Below are 16,988 nucleotides of genomic sequence, written 5' to 3'. Positions count from 1 at the left end.
AACGTCGCGCTTCAGCTCCCGAATTAATTGCGCACATACAAATATACCAATTGCAAGGCCCGTTTGACGAGTGCTCCGATAAGATTGCTAGTCATGTAAAGGTTTGGGAGCATAGCGCATTGTCAGAATGTAACCCTTCACGAGCTACCCTGGATCTTTTACGTGCACCAGAGTATAGGACTATCACATGGGACCCTAATTTAACGTTTTAAAGTCCATCTCGGAAGATCATTAGTACTTTTAGTTGTTGGACAGGGAATCGAACCAGCGACCCTTACAAGCATGTGTGTTACCACTAGACCACGGGTCCGCCACTACGAAAACATCGGACAGTGTCTTATCAAGTTGACCATTGAAAATTACAAAAAAACACGAAACAAAATTTCATCTATGATACGCAAAAGCAAGAAATCCTTCTATAACGATGCTATCAAAAATAATAAATCTTCAAAGTTTCTTTGGCAAAACCTGAATGATATCACAAATAACAACAAAGCACACCAATTTAGTATTCCAAATAAACTTATAATAAATGAAAAAGATATTGAGGGTACAGTGGAAATATTGGAAGCCTTAAATTCTCACTTCACCAATATATCTAATATAATTAAGAGAAAACCATTTGCTAAGGAACATTTTTCTACTCTGCAGAAATATCTGGATGAAAAATTGCGACATCATCAATTTAATGTGGAAAATATTACAGCCCTTGATGTAAAGCACATCATTGATAAACTTGACATTTCAAAGTCCACTGGTCCTGATGGAATAGGACCAAACATTTTACGCTATTGTGGCGATTACATAACATCTACAATAGCTTCCATCATCAATAACAGTATAGAAAGCGGTATATTTCCTGACAAATTGAAAGAAGCTTCTGTTGTCCCGATACACAAATCAGGAAATAAATACGAACCGGGAAACTATCGCCCTATATCCATTCTCAATACTTTATCAAAGATATTTGAACGACATATTGCGTCTCAGTTGCACATGTTTTTTAAGAGAACGGATATTATACACAAAAATCAGTCGGGTTTCCGTCCAAATCACTCTTGTCAGACTGCATTAACCCATCTTATAGATACTTGGTTGAAGGGTATAGACAGTGGTGATTATGTAGGGTCCATTTATCTCGATCTCCGAAAAGCATTTGACTTAGTCGACCATGAAATACTCTTACACAAACTTAAACTTTATCACTTCACAGAAAGGTCTATGAAGTTATTTAGGTCCTATCTGACTAACAGGATGCAATTTGTGAAAGGGAACAACATAAATTCAGAGAAAATGAAAACTATGTCGGGTGTCCCTCAAGGATCAATACTCGGTCCCTTACTTTTTCTAATATACATCAATGATATGCCTTTAATTTCTTCCAATTCATGTATTGACTTATATGCAGATGATTCCACGTTATACAAAATAGGTCCAAGTATATTGAGCATTCAGTCAGATCTACAAAAAAGTCTTAATAGTGTGAGCTGTTGGTGTGAGACAAATAATATGTCAATCCATCCATCAAAAACCAAATGTATGATTCTATGTACTAATTATAAGGCAAAACATGCATTGCAACTTGAACTATCAATAGATGGATTGTCAGTAGAAAACGTGAAATGTCAAAAGGTCCTCGGGGTGCATGTTGATCAGACATTGTCATGGCATACACATGTTAAGACTGTAGTGAATAAGCTTAATTCAAAATTGGCACTTTTAAGAAGAATAGCATATAATTTAACAGACGAGATGAAATCATTGTATTATAATGCATATATCATGTCAAACATGGAGTACTGTTGTAGTGTCTGGGGACTTACACATTCCTCAGATACCACAAAAATCACTAACATTCAGAAAAGAGCGATTAAGCTAATAATGAAGTCGGGAACTAGCCACTGTGGAAACATGTTCAAACAGTCTGGGTTGCTATCTTTTGAAGACAGGTGCTATTATCATCTCTCATTACTTGTTTTCAAAAGCATGAATTGTTTGACTCCTTCGTACTTCACAGAATTGTTAACATTTGCCAAAAATGAGCACTATAACTTGCGTTCTTCAGAAAACAAGGATCTTTTTGTTGTAAAACCTAGAACAAACTATATCAAAAATACATTTGCCTATAAAGCAATGAAAATTTGGAATAATCTTCCTACATACATAAAATGTCAAGATAAGCTACCAGCCTTTAAACATGCATTAAAAGGCTACTTACTGGCAAAATAATTTTATCACATGAACAAAAAATCTTGACACTTTATTTAAATCACATTATAATAAATAGTTCATTGTTTACATGAATTGTGTTAATGTACGTATATGACATTCTTGCAACAACTTGTAATGGATACTACCAAATATGTAAATATATTGATTGAATGTGGTTTTACTGAATATATCTACATTATTTACAGTATGAAATTATTGTAATTTATAATCATCATATTAAACTGAGTTGTGTTTGTCGAAGAAATGTATGATAGTGATAGTGTGATTGTATGTTTTGTATGTTGCTTAATATGTATAGTACATGTGTTTTTGTAATACTTTTTGTGTGAAGGCCATGCTGGAAATAAGTAGTATGTCTGTAATGATTGTACACTTAGTATGTAACCTTCGTTAAATAAAGTTGTTATTATTATTATTATTATGGTTACGTGTGTTGTCGACTAATACGGAATGTTTATATAATTATGGACCGGTTCATGACATTAGTGACAATGTATTACATCTTGACGATTTATCCGTTTTCCTGTTCAGAACAGTTTCTTCTGCTAAACTCAAAACTTCTAAAAACAAGATGGCCCTATATCGCTCACCTTATTGGATAAAGGGTTCTAAAGTTATTAATCGGACAACATTTCGGAGACCGCCCACCTGTATGCCCTAGGTGAATTTAAGTACATCCGGTTTAAAAAAAAAAAAAAAAAAATGTATTTGTTTAAAACGTTACGAAGGGCAATAACTCTTATAGCTCATTGTTATGGTGAATAAGTTAAGTTCATGAAGTTTGAAGTTGAGGTCTTCTTTCTATATTCAAAAATGTATCCCGTGTATATTTAGTTTTGCACACCTCATATTTGAGACAGAGACCTACATGTAGTTTTTTTTAAAAACAAGAATACCCATATTTATACTTATCAGAGATATTGTCCATACAAATAACCTGAAATTTCATGGAGATCAACAGAGACTATTCCATTTGTGTGGTGAAAATAAACATTATATATGTATGTATGTATGTGAACTATCAAAATGCCATGAAAATTTGAGATTTGCTTTTGGTTGTCTCAGCACAAAGCGCTTAAATTGAACTATTGTGATCGGTCTATGTCCGGCGTCAACAATTTCTTATAAACATCATCTTCTAAACCGCTTGGGCAATTTTGATGAAACTGTATAGGAATGTTCCTTGGGTGGTGCTCTTTCAAATTTGTTCAAAGAAATTAATTCCATGCAGATCTCTGATTGCCATGTCAACCTAAAGGAAAAACTACACAACTCTTCTTAACAAACAAGAGATTGTTTTTTTTTGAAAAAGCGCTTGTCTCCCCTAATATGTGGTCGTATCTGACAAAAAATAAATGATCGATATGACATTTGTAATTTTGTACTGGAGACGAACCAACAGTGAAGTTTGGTTAATTTACCCGTATTAAAAAGTGTATATCTACTTCGACCTTGACCTTTGACTTACTGATCTCAAAATCTATAGGGGTCATCTTCTAGTCATGACCAACTAGCACACCAAGTATGAAGTTCCTGGGTGCAAGCGTTCTTTATTTATTTAACTGAAACGAAGTGTGACGTACAGACTGACGGACTGACTGATCACAAAATCAATAGGGGTCATCTACTAGTCATGACCAACTTGCATACCAAGTATGAAGTTCTGGGTGCAAGCGTTCTTAAGTTACTGAGCAGTAACCGTTTCTTCACCGCAAGGTCACGGCGACCTTGACCTTTGACCTACTGATCTCAAAATCAATAGGTTTCATCTACTAGTCATGACCAACTAGCATACTAAGTATGAAGTTCCTGGGACCAAGCGTTCTTAAGTTATTGAGCGGAAACGGTTTCTTCACTTCAAGGTCAAGGTGACCTTGACCTTTGACATAATAATCTCAAAATCAATAGGAGACATCTACTAGTCTTGAACAACTAGCATACTTAGTATGAAGTTCCTGGGTACAAGCGTTCTTTAGTTATCGAGCGGAAACCATTTTTTAACTTAAAGTCACCGCCAACATATCGTTTTTTACCTGGAGGTAACCATGAATGGGGAGACATAAAAACATGAGGCCTAAAGCTATTTGGTGTGTAACATTAGTGGTTGTCTTCCAAGTTTGTACAAATTGTGCCCATAGGGTTTAAATTGACCCCACCTCTTCGGTTACAATATTCATATGAAAAACTACATAAACAAGCTCAATAGCCAAAAGTTTAAACAAAAAACCCGTTTAATAGGGTAAACGCCAAAGGCACAGAACACAAAAAAATCACAAACAAGAAACATGGAACAATAGCACAAAACTCCACAGTGCATATTATACTATAAAAACTAGTTGTGTTTAACAAGGATATCGCCTTGGAACGGTCAGTAAAATGTTTACTTTTTTGTTAAACTATTTCAAGATTACTCTAGAAGCAAGGGCAGCAAATCTTGCTATATCGTCTGCCTTTCTGTTGGATTATTGTCTATTATTAGAAACAAGGGATTATTTTTCATATTTAATGAATTCTTCAAAATACTTAGTAGTTACTTTTAAGTATTTTTTTTTATAGGTTTATAGGTTAGTAATTTTTAATTTTAAAAGAATTTTTGTTTACACAAAAATGAATCTAACAATCAGACTTTTCCATTGAACTAGACCAGTTTTAGCTACAATCTAATAACATGCGTGGATGATTAATACATTAATATAAACAATAAATTATGTAAATGAATGAAAACTATGTTGTGTATGTTGGAGGTTGAGTTCCATCCTTGTCTAATAAGCGTGTATTTCTATAACGTCCTGAATTTCAAAGGCAGATTGTTGATTTTATTTAATGGTGCACTGCCCGTCGTTCGTGTGTCTGTACCACAATTGCTTGTGAACATCAAATTATACCCCTATGGTCAACACTGGCCACGCCCCGAGGTTTTCTGTGGACATATGTAGGGAATTCTTGAAAATCCTCTCGTATGAAACCGCAAGACACAGACCTTATAATTTGTAACAAGCATCATATAGTGGTCCTCTACCAAGATTGTGCAAATTATGCCCCGAAGATGACATTGACTGTGACCTTTTGACCTTCTTTCTTACTTTGAAACTACAGCAATGAAATTAGTATCATGTGTAGTTTTGAAAACAAATATCAATGTTATCCTTGGATGACCTTGACTGTGACCTTTTGACCTATTTTCTTATTTGTGAGCCTACAGAAATTAAATTTTGTCATGTGTAGAGTTTGAAAACAAATATCAATGTTATCCTTGGATGACCTTGACTGTGACCTTTTGACCATTTTTCTTTTTTGGAATCTACAGAAATGAAAGTTGGACCACGTGTACAGTTTTTAAACATATATCAATGATATCCTCGGATGACATTGACTGACCATTTGACCTACTTTGATATTTTTCAAGCCGCAGTAGTGAAATTTTGAATGTGTACTGTTTTGAAAACAAATATCAATGTTGTCTTCGGATGACCATGATTGTGACCTTTCGACCAACTTTCTTCTTTTTTTTTTGGAAGCTGCGGCAATGAAATTTCGACCATGTGTACAGCTTTGAAACCAAGTACCAAAATTGACATTTTAATGTGACCTTTCTACCTCCTTTCTTATTTTTGAAGCTACAGTTTTGACATTTGGCTAATAACTACTACAGCTTTAAGAACAAATATCAAGCTTAAGTGATTACAAAGGTCAAACTTCTACTCAGCTGATAAATTTAGGGCCATGATGGCCCTCTTGTTGAAATATTCTGCAGAAAAAAACTGTATTTTTTGCTAAAATACTATTTCACTTTAATATGACTAAGAAAAGGAAAGTTTCATGAAAAATATGTCTTTAGATACGATCTTGTGACCTAGTTTTTGACCTGAGGTGACCCATATTTTCAAGACAACATGTAGACATGTATTCTGACGAAGTTTAATATTAAAAATAGGATAAAAACTACTCACTTAATGACATGGAGTAAAAACTTCCAACGGGAATTGTTAATGCCCGCCTGGCAGTACACTTTGTGGCATGCTATTTGAATATCACCAATTCCATGACAAAGTTATAACTAAGACACATCCATCTATTCTCTATATGCATATATGTAGATAAGAGTTTAACCTTTAAATCAGTTTAAATGTGACCATGACCGTCGAAGTAGGGAAATAGGTCATGGACATGGCACATCGTCTTGGTGACAAACGTTAGTGCCAAGTTGATTTAAAATTTCCCAACAACAGCCCGAACACAACAAAGAATTCTCTTTTTGCATATATGCAGCATTTATAAATGATTAACCGTTTACTGGACCTCGAGCTTCAGTGTTTGGACGTGGGTATTGCGCCCGACACATCGCATTCGTGTGCCTAACATATATGCCGGGTCATATTAGAATCCACCTAGATGCATCACAAAGCTACAGCTCAGGCACGACCGGCTATTACTAGTATAGTGCACATATGCAGCATTCTATTATGATTAACCTCCAATTGTCACTGCATGACCTTTACCTACAAGTTAGTGAAGTTGGTATTGAGCATGACACATCGACCTTGTCTGCCAAACATCTGCGAATATTCTTTCAAAATCCCCTCTTGCATGACAAATTTATATAATTAAAGCCAGTTAAAGCAGCAAGTCAAACGAGGGGACAATTAGGGCCCATGCTCTACTGGCACAACTATTTTGGTAATATACTGAACTCACACATGCATAGGGAAGTAAACAATGAACAATGCTTCACAAATGGCAATATTAAACTACTAAAATCATACACAACTCTCTTAACAAAGTAGTCTCCCATAGAAAATACTTTTGATAAGCAGCGTTTCGAGCAAAGGGAAAGAACTACTACAACGATACACAACTCTCTGTACAATGTTGTCGCTCTTACAAATCATGTTTGCACTTCAAGGGCCATAATCAAGTCATGCATAGGCCGATCTGGATGGTATAAGAAAGTAACCGAGCTCTCACGATTTACAACTACTGTATAAGTTTGATTACGATGCAAGAAAACTGAAGACTGTATATTGTTCACAAGCTGTTTACAGACCCATTGCCAAAGGACAATGCACCATGACACAAGATGTTCTGGCCTTTAGCCAGTAGAGCTAAAAATACTGATATTCGAATAATTGCTCCACCATTAATCCATTTAGAATGTTCGACCCTTTTAAAAAGATAAGGCTTTCAGACTAGATATCTGAGTTGTCATAGTTTAAAGTCAAGACTAAAGAAAAATATACCAATTTATAAATGAATGAGTAAGCACCTAGGGTAACAACACTCTTCGCAAATTTTCAAATTAGTCTTTCAGATTTATTCAAAATATTTGAAAATATATATATATAGAAAATCACTTTGATTGTAAAAAAGAAAATGGCATGCATTTTTATAGGAAATCTAAGGACGCTTTAAATATGGTTATTGCATTGCATGGAGCATGGATCTGATGTAATAATTAAACAACATAAAAATATTACAATAAGCTAGAAGTTAAATCACAAAACCCAAACAAATTTAAAACTGTCATATACTTGAAGAGATGCTCAACTCATATTTACCATACTTATGTTTTATTTGCAAATGTTTTATAGGTGCTGTTTTCGATTCAAATTTTTATTGTTGGAAGAGACTTTTGATTTGGTGGTTGTTGTTTTAAAGTTAACAATTCTCTTTTGAGTTTAACAAAATTTACCATGAAATGTCAGCAATGTAATGCCAAGCATTACTAATAGGCACATGACTGATTTACTTGATTGATTATTTTTGTATTTTTAATTTATCAAAATGTCAGGTGACCATTTAGAACATTTGCATAAGCAACGTCTGGTACTACAGCATCTTTTCTTCATGGCTTCTTAAACATTCAAAGAATCTTACCAACAAATCAACAATTCACCTTTATTTATCATGGACAAAGATTTATATTGATCTCATTATATTCAATAAGACTGGATTTAACAATGGCAATTTTTATTTAAGCGGTTGGAAATGAGTTATTAAGACCTTACAGCAACTGACAGATACTCGTTTGAACCAAACTTGAGAAATTCAAGCCATAAACATTTAAAATCGCATTAAAGTTTGTCAGCAAAATCAAGCATTTCATTTTTAAGTTACATGTTTTAATGATTATAACTACTAATTAACAATAGAGACGAATTGATCTTTTGTAGATGTTTAACCCTATTTTACATTTCACACAAATAATAGAATTTTTAAATTGTGAACGAGTCCCTTTAAGGTGTACAGTCGAAACTTGTTATGTCGAAGTCGTTGGGACATATGGAAAAAGTTTGAGATAATGAACATTCGACATATCAGAAATATAAAAATATAGCACCAAACCAAACACAATTATGATCTGAGTCAGCATTATGTACTTTGTATTATTGAAAATTAAAAAAAAAAGATTTATTTGTGTGAATTTTATTTCATTCACGTTAAATGACTAAAGAAACACGGATATAAAACAATCTTTAACACCAGGTACTTCTCTGAATTGGTCGACCATAGCTGTGGAACTATTACATACATGCCATATTTTCTGGAGACCATTCAGGGGGATTAGTTCAGAAAGGCTGAACATTCAGGGGGATTTTGGTAGTATTCAGGGGGATTTTTTAGTAGATTTAAGTTGGCTAAATTTCAAAGTATTTTTAGACGCAAGTACGAAAAAATGTATTCACATATATTTTTCTATGAAAACCTCTAACTTTTTCATTATACAGAATTATTTTTGTCATGATTGATCATATTCTAATGATACACTGTCATGTCATACTGTAAATTAAATATAACTTCCTCCAAAATCTTTTAAAAAATTCTGCTTAATACAATCAGCTATGATGACGTTCAGACACTAAGAGAATGGATTGAAAATTATTAACTTCTTCCTTTTCCAAAATTTTATGACAGAGGTTATGTTGCACTAAATAATGTGCGGTTACACTAAACTTATTTATGTTGCGATATCTACAACCTCCAAGGCCAACATACATTTGAAGAAAATTATAATAATATTATGTCTCACAAATATAAACCACTTTATAAATGGCTTATAAAGTATGATTTTCTTTGCCTTTGATCATAACTTCAAATCAATTGATCACTTGTTGTTAAGGTTTCCTTTTGGCATTTATCAAACCTTTTTTAAACAGTCATTTCACCCTTGCAGAGTTGTTTCTTTACATTCAGTTTCACTCACAAACTGAGGTTTCACTTTGTCATTAATGCCTGATGTAAAACATCTTTTTTTTTTTAAATTCCAGGGGATTTTTATCTCCCGCTGGGAGACTGGGGGATGGATCGAAATTCCGGAGGATTTTTCCACCCGCCGGGGGATATGGCATGTACTAACATCTGACATTTTTAAGTTATTCTTTTTGGGCCCATTTGAGCTTGTCATTGAAGCATTAAAGTCTCCATGTTTTATAAATAAACAGAATCTCATGAGCTTGAGTAATAAATGTCTCTTTAATCAAAACCATAAACAAACAACATTAATTATTCACATTTACCAAGTAAACTCCAAATTATCACATTTTGTTATTTTGACACGCTCGGTAATTAAGAGACATGCCGCAAACCATCATGCATTATTTCGCTCGATCAGCATTTCGACACAATGAACACAGAAAAAGTGTGAAATTCGACCAGAGGGACTGAAATATGACTTCGACATAGCGAAAAAAATCAAGATAGAAAAATCGACATAACAAAAATTATTTTATATAGAAAAAGAAGGAATACATTTTGGACTGAGTAAAAAGTTTTGACTCAACAGAAAAACGAGATATCAGAGATCGACATTGTGAGTTTGGACTTTGTATTTGTTTCAATACCAAGTTTAAAATGTTATAGATAGTAATCATTTTTCAAGCTTTCCTCTCACTTCGAATCTTTGCACTGCAACAGAATGATCAAATAAATCCTTGTTTGTAATTTTTCCTTCATCTAAATACACTTGGAAAAAGAGGCGTTTTCCTTTCACCTTAAGAGGCATAGTTTTTTCCTGTTCAACCATTTTAGGACCCCATACAGCAGACACATCTCTCAATGGCACCTCAAAGGATCTATGAAAGCCAAATGGTCCATATGTCTCTATTAACATTTTCTGGCCTCCCTTGAGTAGAGTAAGTTCTCGCACAACTCGTGCAGGCATCACCATGGAATACACGAACACTACACCAGCTGAAATAAAAAGATAGATTAGTTTTGTATTACATATACTTTAACATTAAACCTATCCTTGAAGACTATTTTTGCATGCAGTGACCAGACAAATAATTCCTTTAATGAGTTCATTTGTTGGGAATAATGTATTATTAGGGAATGTTAACTTGACACTAACAAAAGAACAGCATATATTAAAACTTGTTTACATTATCGGCAAGCAGATCAGTCTACTACAAACTATTATGTTTTTCAAAAGTAATCGTTCCAAAGTTACAGTAGCAGAAACCCATCAAAACACAAACACATAGTTGATTTCAAACGTCATTACAAATTTTCGGTAACTTCATGGTTTTAAAAATAGAACCAAAATTCCCAAAACAGAAATTTATGTAAAGTTGCGATGATGCTGTTAAAAGTCCCTCCTAAACCTGCCTTAAATTGCGGAATATTAACTTGATAACTTCTGTGTTGGTTCATTTAAAAAAAACAAAGCTTAGCACTTTTCGACCTCGGGAAACGCTCAGCCTTTTCACCAAGTACTATATCCCCAGCTTTCCGTAGATTGCCTAATATTATCTCAACAATCTCTGTCTTGGTGTTATTTTTAAAAACATATGAAGTTACTGAATTTTTTGTGAAATGGTGTTTATAGTCCAATATGTGTTTGTGTTTCGAAGGATTTCTGCTACCGTTTGGACTTACTGGTAAGATTGTTGTGCTTGTTATATGTACTTTTGAATATTCTTTGCACTTAAATGACACATATGCATTTGATTCATATTTAAATCAAAACAATTTGAACTGGGTGTTGACAATTTTAATAAAATGTGAAGATTCCAATCTTCTCAATATTATAACACTAGAGGATATTTTGCTTTGCAAGTATGTGAAAATAATATCGTGGAACCATGGTACATTTAAGTTATATGATAAAAAACCAAAAATGTGGCTCTGAAGCATACAGTACACTCAACAACTTGGACCAACTTTCAGTTTAACTTTCGCGCACAACACAATGAAATTAATGACTGATTATGTTCCCTCAGAGGTTGATCATTCAACCGAAGAATTACGTGCACAGCATTCCTCGGAGGGATTATATCTGCTAATTTCCGCAGAAACTTGATAAGAATCTCTGATACAATTTATTTTGTTTGAGTAAAAATGTCAATGAATTGATGGCTACAGTAAATTGTTGTTATTATTTTTCCTCTGCCGTTTTAATTTATTTTTCAGATTCACTTTCAAGAAAATATTTGATAATTGTTTTTTGTTGACAATGTTTTATTATATCATGACTGAATAATAGCATTTTATTTTCATTTAGTATAAACATTGATAAATACAACACACCAGAAAAAGGCATGTTACTATTAAGAGACTTTACACACATTCAAAGTTCACAGCGCATAGTTGAAGGCTTTCTTGCCTCGTTTTCTGTTGAAAATCCACCAAAAACGTCAACAGCTATTTTTAACTACCAATAATAAATATCATATACTTAAATGGTACATTGTATTTATCATGAGCATGAATTCAGAGGTCATGCTTCAGATCATGTCATATGTTGGCGGTTAAAACACAGTGGCATTATTATATATCATTGTTTATTATTAACAAGTCAAGACAATATTTAATTGCCATTTACACACTGAGAGTTATTCCTTGCCATTCGGAACTCCTCGGCCATTTTTATCGAAAACAACCTCTGTATTTGGACGGTTTACATACCCAACAAGAGTGACACTCACAAAATACGCCCATCAATAATTTCTTGGATTCTAAGACAGAAAAGGCTCCTGAAAATCGTGTCTATAGATATAGACGATTAATCCCAAATCATGCCCAAAGACGATCAACGTGTTCGGGATTTGAAAAACAACATTCATGTAAAAATCGTCTCCAAGAGATGATTCATCCTTAATCGTACCCAAGAGACAATCAGTGTGTACTTGGCAAAGCATTTATACCGGCAAACATTCTATTTAAAGATTTTATAGCTACAAATATTTTCAGCAAGTTTGGTGAAGGTCAGATGAGAATTGTTCAAGTTAGAGAGTAGACAAAGCTTAAATGGCAAGGGCAGTAATCCTGAAGTGCTTCGGGGCATTTGGCTGATTATCATACTTGACCGATTTATTTTACCAACAAATATTTTCAGCAAGTTTGGTGAAGATCAGATGATAACTGTTCAAATTAGACAGTGGACAAAGCAAAAATGGCAAATTTTGACCAATTCAAGGGCCATAATCCTGAAGAGCCTGGCTGGTTATAGAACTTTGCCAAGAATATATACCAACAAACATTTATAGTAGCAAGTTGGTGAAATTCAGATAAAAACTGTTCAAGTTTGAGAGTAGACAAAGCTAAAATGGCCAATTTTGATAAATTCAGGGGGCCATAACTCTGGAGTGCCTAAAGCGATTAGGCTGGTTATCGAACTTGACCTAGATATTTCACCAACAAACACTTTCATGAAGTTTGGTGGAAATTGGATGAGAAATGTTCAAGTTAGAGAGCGGACAAAGCTAAAATGGACAATTTTGATAAATTCAGGGGGCCATAACTCTGGAGTGCCTAAAGCGATTTGGCTGGTTATTGAACTTGACCGAGATATTTCACCAACAAACACTTTCATGACGTTTGGTGGAAATTGGATGAGAAATGATCAAGTTAGAGAGCGGACAAAGCTAAAATGGCCAATTTTGACAAATTCAGGGGGCCATAACTCTGGAGTGCCTAAAGCGATTTGGCTGGTTATCGAACTTGACCTAGATATTTCACCAACAAACACTTTCATGAAGTTTGGTGGAAATTGGATGAGAAATCTTCAAGTTAGAGAGAGGACAAAGCTAAAATGGACAATTTTGACAAATTCAGGGGGCCATAATTCTGGAGTGCCTAAAGCGATTTGGCTGGTTATTGAACTTGACCGAGATATTTCACCAACAAACACTTTCATGACGTTTGGTGGAAATTGGATGAGAAATGATCAAGTTAGAGAGCGGACAAAGCTAAAATGGCCAATTTTGACAAATTCAGGGGGCCATAACTCTGGAGTGCCTAAAGCGATTTGGCTGGTTATCGAACTTGACCTAGATATTTCACCAACAAACACTTTCATGAAGTTTGGTGGAAATTGGATGAGAAATCTTCAAGTTAGAGAGAGGACAAAGCTAAAATGGACAATTTTGACAAATTCAGGGGGCCATAATTCTGGAGTGCCTAAAGCGATTTGGCTGGTTATTGAACTTGACCGAGATATTTCACCAACAAACACTTTCATGACGTTTGGTGGAAATTGGATGAGAAATGATCAAGTTAGAGAGCGGACAAAGCTAAAATGGCCAATTTTGACAAATTCAGGGGGCCATAACTCTGGAGTGCCTACAGCGATTTGGCTGGTTATCGAACTTGACCTAGATATTTCACCAACAAACACTTTCATGAAGTTTGGTGGAAATTGGATGAGAAATGTTCAAGTTAGAGAGCGGACAACATTGTGGAGCCGCCCGCCCACCGCCCGCCCGCAGCCCGCCCGCCATGGGTGTTCCCATAATACGGCCATCGTAAGATGGGCGTATAAAAAGCAGTATGTTTAAGTCTGCTGCAAGTAGATCGCGCAGTAATTTTATTTAGCAGTTAAACTTTATGACTTAACTCTTGGGAATCTTAATTATGTTTGCAATAATACACTTCACTTGCAATCAATTTGAACAGGATTATATGGACAATTGATTGAAATATGCATGGACCGAAATGACAGCTAATTTGTCACTGACATTGGATGCCGTTGAGGCAGTTTTAATATTATGACCATTCAAAGTGTGAGGATAGAGTGTGTTATGACCATGACCTTTGACTCTATGACCTCAAAATCCACAGGAGTCATCAGCTGGTCACCAAAAATCTAAATGTCAAGTTTGAGGGCCATGGGTGCAAGCATTGACAAGTTATCACACAGCAGTCATCGAAATTAGACTTTTGGATGAACAAGCCCGAATTCTTAAACTATTGCTTGGCATCAAATTTTTTTAACAAGCCCTGCTATATAAAAGTCAAGTTAGAGGGCCATGGGTGCAGACATTGTCGATTTACCACTCAAAACATTTTCGCATTCAAGGTCACTGTGAACTTGACCTTTGACCCGATGACACTAAAATCAATAAGGGTCATCTTCTGGTCAGGCCCAACTTCCATGTCAAGTTTGATGGTCATAGGTTCAGGCATTGTTGAGATATCACTGGGAAATAATTGTTAACTTTTTTATGGTTACTGTGACCTTGACCTTAGCCCAATGACCCTCATAGTCAACAGGGGTCATCTACTGATCAGGCCCAACCTTCATGTCAAGTTTGATGACCATAATTCCAGGTCGAGTTTGCTTTCAAGGTCACTGTTACCTTGACCTTTGACCCCTAAAATCAACAGGGGTCATCTACTGGTCAGGCCCAACCTCCGAGTCAAGTTTGAGGGCCATGGGTGCAGGCTTTGTGGAGTTATCACTCAGACAACCTTTTATCATTCAAGGTCACTGTGACCTTGACCTTTGGCCCAATGACCCCTAAAATCAATAGGGGTCATCTGCTGGTCAGGTCCAACCTTCAAGTCAAGTTTGAGGGCCATGGATGCAGGCATTGTCGAGTTATCACTCGGGCAACCTTTTACCATTCAAGGTCACTGTGACCTTCACCTTTGGCCCGATGACCCCCCAAAACATTAGGGGTCATCTAATGGTCAGGCCCAACCTCCAAGTCAAGTATGAGGGCCATGGGTGCAGGCATTGTCGAGTTATCACTCTGACAACCTTTTATCATTAAAGGTCACTGTAACCTTGACCTTTGGCCCAATGACCCCTAAAATCAATAGGGGCCATCTACTGGTCAGGTCCAACCTCCAAGTCAAGTTTGAGGGCCATGGGTGCAGGCATTGTCGAGTTATCACTTGGACAACCTTATACTACTCAAGGTCACTGTGACCTTGACCTTTGGCCCGATGACCCCCCAAAGCAATAGGGGTCATTTATTGGTCAGGCCCAACCTCCAAGTCAAGTATGAGGGCCATGGGTGCAGGCATTGTCGAGTTATCACTCGGACAACCTTTCACCATTTGAGGTCACTGTGACCTTGACCTTGGCACCGATGATCCCCAAAAAACAATAGGAGTCATCTAGTGGTCAGGTCCAACTTCACTATCAAGTTTAATGACCATAGGTCTAGGCATTGCTGAGTTATCACTCGGACAAGCTTTAAAGTTATTTTACCATTAAAGGTCACTGTGACCTTGACCTTTGACCCGATGAGCCCTTAAATCAATAGGAGTCATCTACTGGTCAGGCCCAACCTTCATGTCAAGTTTGATGACCATACGTCAAGGAATTGTTGAGTTATCACTTGGACAAGCTTTGGTCTACCGACGGACCGAATGACATGTGCAAAGCAATATACCCCTCTTCTTCAAAGGGGTGCATAATAAATGATATAATTCAAACATTTACGATCCACTTCAACCGATGTACAGGCATACATCTGAGGTTGTTTTCGATAAAAATGGCCGAGGAGCACAGAATGATTTCTTGCTTATCTCAGCAGTAGCACTTTATCAAGTCATAAAATCAATAATATCGCACAAGCAACTCGGAGGAACTCTTTCAGTGAGGGAAACAATTTTACGCATCTGCTTTATCCCTCGGAGTCAGCAAGGAAATTGGGTTTAACTTGTTGAGTGTACTGTACATTCTGATGTATGTAGAAAAATGAACCGATACTTACCAAATATGAAAACAAATGCTGTCAAGCCAATCCTCATTGGCGCGCTACCCAGATTTACATCAAAATGTTTCCACCAGTAAAACCATGGATAGTCATTCTCATCTTTATATGTTCTTTGTTTATCAATTTGTTCTAGAATTTTATAAGTTAACTCGGCCATATTTAGTAAAGTTACACCCAGAAAAACACCAGCAAAAGACACCACAAATGCTTTCCGCCCCCATGTGTGACACTGGAAAGCAGTCATTGTTGAACTGCTGTCTAACGACTTTTCAAATGGCAACAGATCTTTTCTAAACTTTCTAGGCGGTTTATAGGCAGCGTAGTTTCTCTTCATAACTAGCATTATTTTGTTTCTGACAAAGTTAAACTGCTTTGCTTTATCATATTGAGAAACTGAACGTACTAGTAATCTGCTTTTAAGCGTAACTCGATAGTTATTTAAAAATAACTGTTTCATTTTTACTCTGTTTCAAGGTCAATGCAGTTAAAATAGTTAGAAATTACAGACGATCAACAAACGGTTCTCAACAAACAACATTGAGATATCGCCATATTGAATTTTAATAAAACTGCACCGTACCGTAACACGTACTAGTCATAACGTTCCGTTTGAAATGAGCTTTGCTGTGAACATTGATACTGGGCCTATCGATACATGAATTTCTTAAGAGAATATTATATTACCCGGTACCAACTGTAGATCGATACGCACGGTATCAACCACAGGCATCTGGATCATTGTTTGTCACTTAAATGTTGTTTAAAACCATTTTGGGTACATACAATGAGATAAACAACACATCTGAAGAT

General features: G+C 35.7%; 1 protein-coding gene across 1 annotated transcript; it reads right to left on the bottom strand.

Moving 5' to 3' along the window:
- Positions 1-9,683: 9,683 nt before the first annotated feature.
- On the bottom strand, positions 9,684-16,731 carry LOC128209749 (uncharacterized). The gene is made up of 2 exons (XM_052913931.1): positions 16,176-16,731; positions 9,684-10,419 (listed from the first exon to the last, which is right to left on the bottom strand). Exons 1-2 carry the CDS (start codon positions 16,633-16,635, stop codon positions 10,097-10,099), a joined length of 783 nt encoding a protein of 260 aa, XP_052769891.1. The 5' UTR covers positions 16,636-16,731; the 3' UTR covers positions 9,684-10,096.
- Between the last annotated feature and the right edge of the window lie 257 nt (positions 16,732-16,988).

The sequence above is a fragment of the Mya arenaria genome, chromosome 11 (genome assembly GCF_026914265.1).
Source record: "Mya arenaria isolate MELC-2E11 chromosome 11, ASM2691426v1".
In the NCBI taxonomy this organism is placed as follows: Eukaryota; Metazoa; Mollusca; class Bivalvia; order Myida; family Myidae; genus Mya; species Mya arenaria.
This window is presented reverse-complemented; position numbering and strand designations above follow the sequence as displayed.

What these genes read in the sequence shown, in the direction of transcription:
- LOC128209749 (XM_052913931.1), bottom strand. Translation starts at nt 16,635, where the DNA reads ATGAAACAGTTATTTTTAAATAACTATCGAGTTACGCTTAAAAGCAGA. An exon ending in AGCATTTGTTTTCATATTTG is followed by an intron (nt 10,420 to 16,175) that starts GTAAGTATCGGT and finishes TTTTTATTTCAG; the next exon opens with CTGGTGTAGTGTTCGTGTAT.